Source organism: Schistocerca nitens, chromosome 2 (assembly GCF_023898315.1).
Source record: "Schistocerca nitens isolate TAMUIC-IGC-003100 chromosome 2, iqSchNite1.1, whole genome shotgun sequence".
Taxonomy (NCBI): domain Eukaryota; kingdom Metazoa; phylum Arthropoda; class Insecta; order Orthoptera; family Acrididae; genus Schistocerca; species Schistocerca nitens.
The window spans coordinates 275,782,782-275,795,390 of record NC_064615.1 but is presented as its reverse complement, the minus strand read 5'-3'; the positions used below and the strand labels follow the sequence as shown (position 1 = coordinate 275,795,390).

Sequence of the window (12,609 nt, the reverse complement as noted above, 5' to 3'; positions counted from 1 at the left end):
TACAGAAAAGTTATTACTTGGCGGTTACAATTGAAGTACATGAAATAGGAGACAAGGTCAAATGGGTATTTGTCGTTTTAATGGGAAAATCGGTGAAATGATTCACATAAACAATGCTAGTTCCATTTTCGTTAACTGCACTGAAATTGTCCTGTATTATCCCAAGTATTCCTAACATGTTTACTGCTTCAAATATGAGCATATTATTTTTTTTAGTGTAGACAGAATTTCAATATATAATCCAGCAGCCTAAATAAACACTTTGTTTATATTCTCAGTTTAGATTCATATTGTGAATTACACTAATTAAGACATAATAAGACGTTTTTATGTTAAACAACAGTGTAGCAAGTTTAGAGTATGACAAAGAGAGTTGTTACAGGTTACTAACATTACAAAATGCAGAACATTTTGTGCTTTTTTTGTTACACAATTGTCTGTAAACAATAGTGATAACTACAGTTCAACGAATAGACGATTCATGTTTCTATTAATAGATGAACGCACTATTAGCGAATACTTTGACATGAAGTTCTAGAAAATCACTTTCAGATCTCAAAAGGCGAAATTACATGTTTGTGTCCTGCCTGGTAACATAGTAGTTAACCAAATGATGCAAATCAGCTTTGAATTCGTTTGAAAACTGGGCTGTTAGATTTCAAATGTTAATACAATTAACGGTGTAAAGCACTGAGGCAGGTGGTTTAAATGATTGTCACATATTCAACACTGCTTTGATAGCTCTGGTTGTCTTTTGTTGCCTCAAGAATAATGTTAGTGTGCAGTCTAGTGTTTACAGAGACCAATATAAAGAAGAAAACGTTAATAGATGAAACTGTAACATGCAAGCAACTGGTTTTCACTTACAATGATTCCTAATTTGTGAGGGATGAAACCACTTTTAATAGCTTGCTATATACCTACTGAGTATGTGCCTACCATGTCAATTTGAGATCTGGGTGTATGACTAGGTGTCACTGAGTTTGTGATGGAAAATGTAAATAGCATCAGCTTTAATTTTATGTAAGATATGGACGACATGAGAAAAAAATTAAGGGTACCTATCACGTCTATTTTCTTCACCACATTAAATATGGGTTCACAATCTAGGATAATTTGGCAGTAGCTAAGTTTTGAGAATACAGAAAAGGCCATTTGGATCACGAAGGATATAAACCTAGAAACTCCAATGAGCCTCTTTTTAAGCGTTTACGTGTTCTACCTTTACAGTGTATTTACATTATGGAGACTCTAGTTTCTTAAAACTAACGTTATCGGCAAGAAATGGCAGACTATTTGAACCAATTTGAACAGTGACAGTCATCATCATAACAATGTGCTTGTTGTTGTTGTTTTGATCTTCAGCACAAAGACTGGTTCGATGCAGCTCTCCACATTATCAGTTCAACCCTTTTCATCTCCGAATTACTTCTGCACTATTTTGAAACTGCTTCTGTGTTCGTCTCTAAAATAGTGCAAACTATATAAAAAAACAAGTAAATTCCAGCATAAAATATAAAGCAACAGAAACAAAAGATAACAAAGAATTTTTCCTTTTATATTGGCTTCTGGCATACAATAACAAAGAAATAAAGGGAAATGAGAATGAGCGAGTAACGTGGGAGTAGGCGAACGTAGCACACGTCTAAGCAATTACTTTGAGAACGCTAGAACACGCGCAGCCAGGTATTGTCTGAAGCCGGGTGGGAATGGTCAAGAGTTTCCTATTATTGATCCGAAACGACAGCGAAGCCAGACGCTCGATCTACTCTAGTTAAACTCTTTGGGCCCGCTGTACTGTATCTTTGGCGTGTTTACATCGTGCGATGCACGTGTTTAGATGTGCGGTGTTGTTTACAGTGTTTGGCTGTGTAACAGTAATGTTTATGTGTCGTAGAGTTTTATGTCAGATGTGGTTATAATCAGACAATCAGTAAAAGCTACATTCTCCCCACATAACTGTGTATTAATTTCCAACAATAATGGATGAGAGCAAAGCAAGTGATATTGAATCCGAGAATGAAGTTTTGGATTTAGAGCATTCGAAACTTTTGTCAGCTGTTAGACAATTGGATGGGAAGCAGCGGTAATTACCTAGTGTTATCGATTACTAAGGATCTTCTGTTATTATTGTGTACACAATTCTAATTTTTAAGCACTGAGCTGTACTTAGGCTGCATTTGTTTTTGTTTCTGAATTAGTGGCATTACGATCAGTTTCGTTGTTTTACGGGAAATACGACTGGTTACTAGCCACGTGTTATTAACTGTCGCTGCCAACGATTTAGACACGTACTTCCCATTCGCCGTGTCTCATGTAAGAGTGAAAACCATGTCACGCCGATGACCAATGTGGATTATTTAAAAGTAATCATAGAACCCTGTAGCCATTTTTGCAGCGGCAGGACCTTCTCATGAAATTTCAATCAGAGAGTGAAAATATTTTGTTGGCACCCATCTACATAGGGGCAAATAATCATAGTAATAAAATAAGAGAATCAGAGCTCGCACGGGAAGATTTAAGTGTTCGAGAGTGGAACAGTAGAGAAGTAGCTTAAAAGTGGTCCAATGAAGCCTCTGCTAGGCACTTAATTGTGAATTTCAGAGTAATGATGTAGTTGTGGATACCACAACAGAAGAGAGCTAAAAAATGAAGGTTATACAAAACTACATTGGATGTAACATTACAAAAACATAGTAATTACCTATGGTAACAGATGTGCATGCATTGCCATTGATGTTGTCAGAAATTCATGCACTGTGCAAATATGTGCACAGCACCTTTGTATCAGTCATCATCTGAAATGTAAATTGTGTGGCATGGTAATGCATATAAGAATAGTAGTGTTACCACATTATTTAACTGCTGCATCCACTCAGCAGTGACAAGAAACTAAACCTTGCAATGTTTCCTACAAATGGCACTACATACACTGCTTCATGTAAGTGACACATGTGCATGATTGTGTGGGAAAATGTAACTGTCAGTCAGAAAATAAAAATGCAAGTATCTAACTGAAATATTGATTAGATTTCAGAGTATATCTCTGTGTTATACTAACCATTATATCGAGACGTGGGTACATACTATACATGATTGTCACACATTACCATCAGCACAAAAGCTTTTAATACAATTGTCAAAATGTATTTCATGAATAGAAGATAAATATTTATACCATATATATTCAGTACAATATTGATGAGCTACATATATACTGTCGAATCTCAAAACCAACATCTTGGTACATGAAGTTGAAGAATGGGTGAAATCATAGGCCTACATACATCTTTATTGTAAAATGAAGCATTCACAACCACATCAGAGGAAATGTGAAACAGCAGCAAAGTTCATCACAATGTAGAGAACATACATCAGAAACTAGGTGTGGGCAAAACAAACTTTTTAGGCCTCATAAATACATAAATAACTGATGCCCCTGCAGAGAATGATAAGATAAAAAAATAACAGTGGATCTAAGATTTTTTTTAAAAAAAAAAGGGTTAATATATACACAGTACTGTATGTGATATGTAACTTTATATTGCATGATAAGCATTTGGGGGCATGTGTGTGTAACAAGTTGCAGTTGGTTGACACATCAATTTTTGTACTTTTGCAACACACATGTGCCAGAGACAGAGGAGGTGGTTAGAGTTAAATGTGAGACAATCCGGTATAAGGTAACTACTGCCTACGTTTAAGTATGATGCAATAAGCAGAGTTAAGTAGAATATTTTATTGTTATGATACAGTCATTTTCACATAATGCCACATATTTCTGAAGCAATGTGCCTGAAGGTCGCAATCACGTGATTAATGCGTGCAGTGGCTCAGCCTGTGCCCTAACTATGCGTTACAAAAACTTTCGTATTTTACACTTACTATTGATTTTGGTTAATTCGCATTTTTATTCCCTTTTATGTAGATCGTTGTCTGCATTTTTATAGTTTTTTCTTATATCAGTGAAATCCAATATTTCTTGTGTTATCCAATGGTCTCTATTGAGCTTCGTCTTTTTGCATTTTTGATCGTCTTCTATCTTCACTATTTCCTCTCACAAAGTTAACTATTCATCTTCTGTTGTATTACTTCCCCTTATTTTAGTCAATCATTGTGTAATGCTTCTTCTAAAATTTCCTGCAATCAGTGTTTCTTTGTCTGTTTATCCATGTCCCGTCACCTCATTTTCCTCCCATTTTCCAATTTCTTCAGTTTTAATTTATAGTTCATAACCACAAAATTATGGTCTGTCCCCACATCTGAGGCTGGAAATGTTGTGCAGTTGAAAGTCTGGTTTCAATCCAGTTTTCTTTATTCATTATTAGTGCTTTCCTCTGTTGCCCCTTCTCTTGTAGTGATATTTAATGTGCTGGTGGCTGGCATTCAACAATGTTAAGAGTCTTAATTAGGAATGAAACCATGTTCTTCATAAATGCCCTGTCTGACAAACAAAAGTGAAACATCCAAAAGACGTGATGGGTGACATGTCCTAGGTGGTAGGCTGCATACAATAAACGATGAGTTCCCAAACAGCGTGTGACACTTTGTTAACACAGCACAGAAAAAAACCTGTTTCAGTATTATTTAGATTCTGACTGATACAACTGAAATGGATCCTCCTGATCCGTTATGAATATGGCAAAGCCAGACTCTGTTGTGACAGTGTTCTGTTGTGACAGTAGTCATTGTGACAGTAGTCTGTTGTGAGATAGGTGGTGACGGTAACTGCTGTGTACAGGTTCATGTAGAAGAATATCAGTTATGGTGACACCCAAATCCAGGAAAGGCCAGCATCTTGAAGAGGTGAAAATTCCAAGGGTGATTGCTGGCAGATCAGTGGATGCTGTTGGGTATCTTCTGTGGATGGCAGCCGAGATACTGAGTCCAGGATAGACCCGTGTTAGAGGAAGTGATGATTTCAAGTTTGCTGGCTGGCGGATCAGTTTGGCATGGCAGGCATAAGCCCTCACAGATGGACCACTAGGTGCAGACAGCATACGTGGAGAAAGTGTTTGCACAGCAATCGCCGACATAGTGTAACTGAGGCAAAATAAGAGGAACCATCCTGCATTCGCTGAGGCAGATGGAAAACTGCCTTAAGAACGATCCACAGATTCGCTGGCACACTGGACCTTGACACTAATCTGCCGGGCAGATTTGTGCCGGGGACTGGCACGCCTTCCCTCCTGGAAAGCAGTGTATTAGACCGCACGGCTAACTGGGCGGGCTTCCTGCACCATTTGTTGGATGCTAGCACCAGTCAGACTAAGGGAATTATGGTACCCATGCATAGACTGCCATTAACACCACAACACAAATGCCTGCATTTTGAAATGGTGGTGTTGAATGGCATCCCATTGTGTCCAGTGATGAATTGTGGTTCTGCGTTATCCCAAATAGCCATTGTAGGCAAGTAATGTGGCAACTTGTCAGGCAGTCTCATTCTTCCAATGTTTTGGAGAGAGAGAGTGATTTTATCCTGGCATCATGTTTTGGGGTGTCAGCGAGTATGACTTCACGTCACAGGTAATTGTGACTGAGGGAACTGCAATGGCACAGTGGAAAGTAGTGGACATCCTGCATCCCCATGTGCTAACTATCATGTGACAGTATCGTGATGCCATTTTTCAACAGGACAGTGCTTGTCCACACACGGCAAATGTAGCTATGAACTGTCTGTGTAGTGCTGAGATACTCCTGTATCCAACAAGATCCCTAGATCTGTCCTTGATAGAACATATGGAATCAGCTCAGACATCAACTATGTCCTGGTGCCAGTATCCAGTATGTCAAAGACCAATTACAACAGGTGTGCCGAGCTTAGCTCAGGGAGAAAAGAACTGCTTCAGACATCCTTCTTAACTATATCAGTGGATGCTTCCAGGCCAAAGGGGTGCAATGTTTTACTAAGTGGGCTCATACTGCCAAGTTCTTTGTCATTTCCTTCTCTTGTTCTGGGTGGTTCTCTCTTCTCCTTCATGTTTTTTCCAGGCAGTGTATTTTTGGTGAGACCGGTTGTCAATGTGAGTTTTAGGAAATTCACAAGAAGCTGGTATACCATCATAAGCCCTGAACATTAAACTGAGTTCACAAGGAATCTGGCCTACGTAGTTCATTAGGGATATGTTAATGTTATTGACCTCCTCTCACAAAGTAGTTTGTGCAAATGTATGTTTCACCCCGTCTTTGACTACTTTGCCTGAAATAGTGTTTTATTGAAAACAAAGACCTAAGCGGTGAGAAAAGGAAATTTATTTTTCCCAGACCTTACCTTTATACTGTCGTATTTGGCTACGAGTGATTGACAAACATTTAGAATCAATGCATATGTTATAACTATTAGGATGGTGAATAATTTCGTAGCAATTTTGTTTTTGCGTGTTGGTATTTTGATTGCTGGGGGTTTATTTATGGACTGTCGTTTTTTATTTGTAGTTTACTGTTGCTATTTAAGTTTACTTATTATTATTTGGAGATAGTGAATGGAGCTGTGTACACTGGAAAACGGAGCGCGAAGTCACGGAATCCAAACATCCAAACATTTACGACATCTTCTTCTGTTTGAGTTTAGTAGAAGGCTGACAGCAACAGAGGTGGCCAGGAGCATTTGCGCTGTGCATGGGGACAATGCAGTTGGACAGAGCACAGAAAGAAAATGTTTTTATCGTTTTAAGGAGTGTCGTTTTGACATTAGTGATCCTCCAAGTTCTGGGAGACCTGTGGGGTTTGATGAAGATTGTTTAAACACATTAATCCTCAGTGACTCATGTCATAGTACATGGTACTTTGCAGATGTGATGAACTGTGATCATTTCACCAATGTGGAACATTTCCATGCTGTGGGGAAGGTTCAAAATTCAGATGTATGGGTACCACATGCTCTACGCCAAATTTACAGAAATCAGCGGGTAGCCACATGTGCGTCTCTGCTTGCTTGTCACCAGTTGGCTCACGAACAACACTAACCATTCCTGTCCTGTTTTATTGCTGATGATGAGAAATGGTTTCTCTGTCCTCTCATAAGGAAAATATTGGAATGGTTCACCCAAAACAAAGCTGTGTGTGTCCACAAAAGATAGTGATATGCATCTGTTGGAACAGCAACGATGTGGTATGCTACGAATTGCTTACCCAAGGTGTAACTATCACGGCTGACATTTATTATCAACAACTGATATGTCTTGCTGATGCTATCCAAGAACAACGACCAGGAAAATTATGTGAAGTGACCCTCCTCCATGATAATACCCACCCGCACTATGGGGGGGAGTTGGAGTGTTAAGTCATTCTGCACCCACCGTATTCACCTCATCTTGTGCTCTTTATCAAACAACCCTAAATAAACTTCCTTTCTGGACGAAAATGCACTCTGAACATGACTCGACGAGTTCTTCACCTCAAAACCACAGGATTTCTAAAATTGCGAAATTTAAAAGTTACCCCGGCTGTGGCAGACTTGTGAATACTGATTGATAATATATTATTTATGACTGAATTCTCTGTTATGTGAACATGTTTTGTTTATTAAACTTACAGAAAAATACTATGAACTAAAGCACCAATTTAATAAATAAATAAGTAAAATAAAGTAAAAGCAAGCAATGGAAATTACGTCGCAGTGAAAGAAATATGTAAATGGAGAGATCAGTTAAAAGCAATTGAAAGGAGAAAATTATTATCAAGGCATAACAGCTTCCTTAGACGTATTTTCAAGGGAATATTTATTGAGGAGAAAGTAGACGAAAAACCAAGCCAGCCCAAAAGAAGAGAATGGAGAACCTTTACTGCCAAAGATACAGAGAGTTAAATTGAACGGTTGCAATGATAAGGCACAGGCATTTGTAAATGATGATGTTTCTTGTGGATAGATACTTTACATCATACATTTTGAAAACATTAACTTTTCTGTTGGTAAGCTACATGATATTCTATGATTTATGACTACACAAAACATCGTTTTCAAGCTTTTTCGCTTGAACGTTTTTACTGGTAAGTCCGTAGATCAAGGACAGTGCTGCTACTTACAATGTATGAAGCAACATTTGCAGCACTTGACATAGGGCATACAGGAAACACAAAAGGTGGTGTTAACAGCTAGTTGAAAGTTTGAGAGACCAGTGGATAGATGATGTGTTTAGTAGCAGTGAGAGGAAGCAATGTGAAATGAGCAACATTTTTGAAGATCACTGGTTGTAATCACACATATTTACCAAATAATCTCCGCAATGATAAAAATAAATTTGTGACACATGATACATTCAAAAAGAGGTATGCAAATTAATATGAGACATCCACAAATTGTGGTTATGGACTGTTTTCTGAATAATATTTGACCGAGCGAGGTGGCGCAGTGGTTAGCACACTGGACTCACATTCGGAAGGACGACGGTTCAATCCCGCATCCGGCCATCCTGATTTAGGTTTTCCGTGATTTTCCTAAATCGCTCCAGGCAAATGCCGGGATGGTTCCTTTGAAAGGGCACGGCCGACTTCCTTCCCCATCCTTCCCTAATCCTATGAGACCGATAACCTCGCTGTTTGGTCTCTTCCCCCAAACAACCAACCAACCTGAATAATATTTGAACTGTTCAGTTGATACATCTGCATTTTCTGGTGTGTGGTACCAGCTGTCTTCACAGACAAGCTTTTTAGGCTGTGTAAAAAGGCAATAAGGGTGGTAGATGAGGTAAACTAGACAGCCTTGTAGAGAAATTTTCAGAAATTATAAAATGCTTAGGCCTACCATCTCTCTATGTACAGCCTGCAGGCAATCATGTTTGTGGAAACAAACCCAGATAATAATCTAATACACAGTAATGTACATAACTACAGTGCACAGAGAAGGGAAAACATTCACAAAATTGTGGGCAATAAAAAAGTGGCAGACTGCAGTTCACATACAGTAAGGACAATTTTTTTTACGATAGACTGCCTTCTGATGTCAAGATAGGTGATTCAAATACCTTAAAGACTAAACTGAATTTTTTATTAATAGAGAATTGCAGTTATTCAATAGAAGGGAGCATCTGAATGAGACAGTGCAGTTCTTAAGAAGCTGAACTCATATTTGCGATGATGGAGCTTGCTGTGTTTGGCTATCCTGATTAGGTTTTCTGTGATTTTCCTAAGTCACGTCAGGCAGATGCTAGGATGGTTCCTTCACCAAGGCTACGGTTGACACATGCTATTCCCTTAGTGTTATTACTTGTTCTGTGTGTGTGTTTATTTTTGAGCTAATATTTATTTTTATTGTACTGTGATGACAAATCCTGTATCATTGTAAGATGATCCATGCATGAATGAATGAATAAATAAAAATAAGGTTTCACATTGTAGGGTCTCCCTGTAAAACTGTTAATGTATATAGCCATAAATTTGTTTTTGTAAACTTACTACAAACTTTCATCTTTATGTACACATGAACTAAATCTGTGACACTGTCTGTAGACTGGTTGTTATATGGACAGCAAATAAATAAATAAAAGAAAATGTTGCCAACTGCCTTGTAAATATAACATTTTTTGGCCTCGGCTCATTCCTAAAACTCAGTAAAAATGAATTTGTGGTGATGGCAAGTTCATTATCTTTCACATGCAAATGTAGTGACAATATTTTGCTGCGGAATATGGTAAAAGAAGTGACAGTATTGTAATGATTCTTTATGAAATGGAAAAAGCAACAATGAAAGTGTTGGAAATGTTATTGTTTTGGATTTAAATGTAGGTGGCAGTCACATAAAAGTAGGCCTACCTGAATAAGTCTGCTTTAGAGATTCAAGTAGATAACTGTCAAACTGTGTCCTGAATTGTGTTGTGTCATGTAGCAATCTTCTAACACCTTCCTAAGTGTGCATTCAGTATTTGTGTGAGCATCTATTGCAGTATCTCAAACTCAGGTGATCGAAACCTTCATCATAGAGGCACCGATACAGTGGGAACAATCAGAAATAACAGCTGTGCAATGCAAAATGTGTTCTTTAATGGTATTGAGTTGTACAGCTTTTATCTAAAAGGGCACAAATCTGGTTTTAGGGTCTTCTTTTGACACCCCCAAACACTTATTTCCTTCTCATTTTGTTGCCTGCTTCGTATTACTTCCCACCAAATTGTAAACCACCAGCTTCTTTATTAAATCCCTCTCCTCAATGACCATTCTGTTTGACAGCAATGTCAACAAAGACTTCTCTACAGGAGTGACTCCCTCCAGTAGTGATTTGCTTGATAAAGCTATTTCATGATGTATGAATTCATTTTTGCAGGTGTAAACATGTAGGATGGGAAACTAAAAAATTATTCCCAACTTCTTTTTGCTGCACGCAAATGACTATTCAGTTAAAAAAAAAAAGAGGCATTTTGAAAAGATCCACTCTTATTACATCTCTATATTAATACACCCGTGGATGAAATTTTCTTGTTCCCCTAGTACCAGCAAATGTATTCTTGTATCTCTGTTCTTTCAAATTTCAGTTTAAAAATGCACTGTGGTGCTGTAGGCCTATGTCACTCCAAAATTCCATTTGATGGAATTCACTGCCTGGACTCCCAGGAAAACTGCAAGCATGAGAACAAAATAATACCAAACCATAAATAATGTGCTAAGAACATTGATTGGTTTTGCAGTCTTGAAATACATCACCTATTTTCTCGCCTCACACTGAGTACTTAAAACTATCTCCCTGTTGCTTATGTTAAAATGATGCATTGCCATCCTTTCTGCCGTTGCGGAGAGACATCACAGATGGCACTGCACCTATTGTTTTAAACCTTTTTAGCTGTATTGTATCATGGAACTCTTCTGGGTCTGTTGTTGACATAATACATGGTTTTCGAAAGATCAAGTTTCTGCATTCCTACAAACCGCACTAGTGCTATAGTGTGTCAAGATGCCTTTGTAGTACTTGATTTGTGATGACTGTTGGTGTTTGCTTATTTCTCAGACAACATTCTTCGGTAAGTAGTAATTTGTAAACATCAGATTGTAAGTATGGTTCTTAGCTTTTATCTTGTGGATGTTTTATCACACACACATAATTCCATAAAAAATCTTAGGATGACATATCCCAGTGTGCAGATTAAAGTTGGTGACTACAGTAATGTATTTCATGAGATAGTGACATCTTTGTATGTGATGTACTTTGGAGTTGATGTCCATGTAACTTTAGTTGCACATGAAAAGTGTAATTTGACAATACAGAAGTGAAGAGTTATTGCTGTAAATGGTTAATAATGTCATCATCATCTTCTAAAGTTTGTTTAGTGGATAGTAAAAACAAAATAAGGGAATATCTAAATGTAGTTTGATGTCTGATTCGAGGGCACGCAACTGCTTTTATTCACTCTGTTGACATAATGTTTATATACCTTATTATGAGATCTGAAGCAACTGGCATTTCTTTCTGAGCCTAATGAGCACATAATATAAATTTTCAATATAAATTTAATAAGAAGGCACATATTTACAATGTTCTCTACATGAAATTACCTTGTTTCTCTTTTAACCAATACACACATTCTCAACACCGTTCTGTGATATTTCAGTGTTAAGGCACCAACCAGGAAAGAAACCAGTCGCCAAATATCTGAATTCAACTTGGGCAAACATCAGATAGAAAATGATACTGTTGGTGTTAATGAGTTAACCAAAGCTCTTGAGAAACGTGCGAGCCATGTAGAAATTGGACAGAAATTAAAAAATTTGAAACAAAAGGCAAAACCACTTAAACCTCCACTAGAAAAATTTGAAGCAGAAAAGGTGAGCACTTTTAATTTCATGTATTTATCAAAAGATCTGGTTTTGGTATTATGTTTAAGGGATGTGACTAGCACATCACATACAGGTGTAAGATTCGTGTGAGCTCGGTAACATGTTGAATGACAAAATCTCTCTGAAGTTCGTTTACCACCCTCCACCAATACATTGATAATATGCATGCGCCATGGATGATTGTGCCCGCTCAGGTACATTGAGGACAACCTCTCAGCTGTCAGTCAATAGTAACCCAATCTGTGACCATACAGAGTAGATTATAAAAACATTGAAGATTTGGAGATGGTGGTGGGGGAATAGATGATTCTCTTCACACATCTTCATTTTCAGTTGCTTTTAAGCAGATTCAGTCATTTGGCATAAGCACTTTAAGGAGACTTCATAAAAACACATTATTACAAAGTTAAACTTTTATTGGGCCTGTGGAGAAATTATTCTAATGAATAAAATAGATTTGCTATTAAAAATGTGCAAGATTAAAAGCAATTTGCTTGGCATACTGTGGGTGAATTTATTTATTTATGCATTTTGTCACCTGGGAAGATCCTGCGTTTCAGGCTCTCCTTCTTATCCAATCAGGCATCCTTAGTCAGTCAATGCTACAGAATGCATTGTATATAAGCTATAGATAACAACAGCAGCAGCAACAACAACAATGGATTTAGTAATGAATAGATTTCATAATGGCAAGACAGAGGTTTTGAAAACAAATTTAAACTGTAAAACATTCCCAGGGGAACTTTTTGACTCTAACCATGATTCATTGGCTGTGAACTGTAGATTAAAACTGAGGAAATTGCAGAAAGTTAAAAATTAAGTAGGTAGTGTTGTCTACACATT

The 12,609-nt window shown here is 37.6% G+C and overlaps 1 protein-coding gene across 1 annotated transcript in view; it reads left to right on the top strand.

Annotated features, from left to right (window-relative positions):
* The first annotated feature begins 1,819 nt into the window (after positions 1–1,819).
* The window catches only part of LOC126236021 (U3 small nucleolar RNA-associated protein 14 homolog B), a 60,346-nt gene continuing 49,556 nt past the window's right edge, over positions 1,820–12,609 (top strand). The window contains exons 1-2 of the mRNA XM_049945043.1: positions 1,820–2,086; positions 11,541–11,754. Of these exons, the coding sequence (XP_049801000.1) occupies positions 1,983–2,086; positions 11,541–11,754 (318 nt within the window). The 5' untranslated portion in view covers positions 1,820–1,982. The remainder of the gene's footprint in view (positions 2,087–11,540; positions 11,755–12,609) is intronic.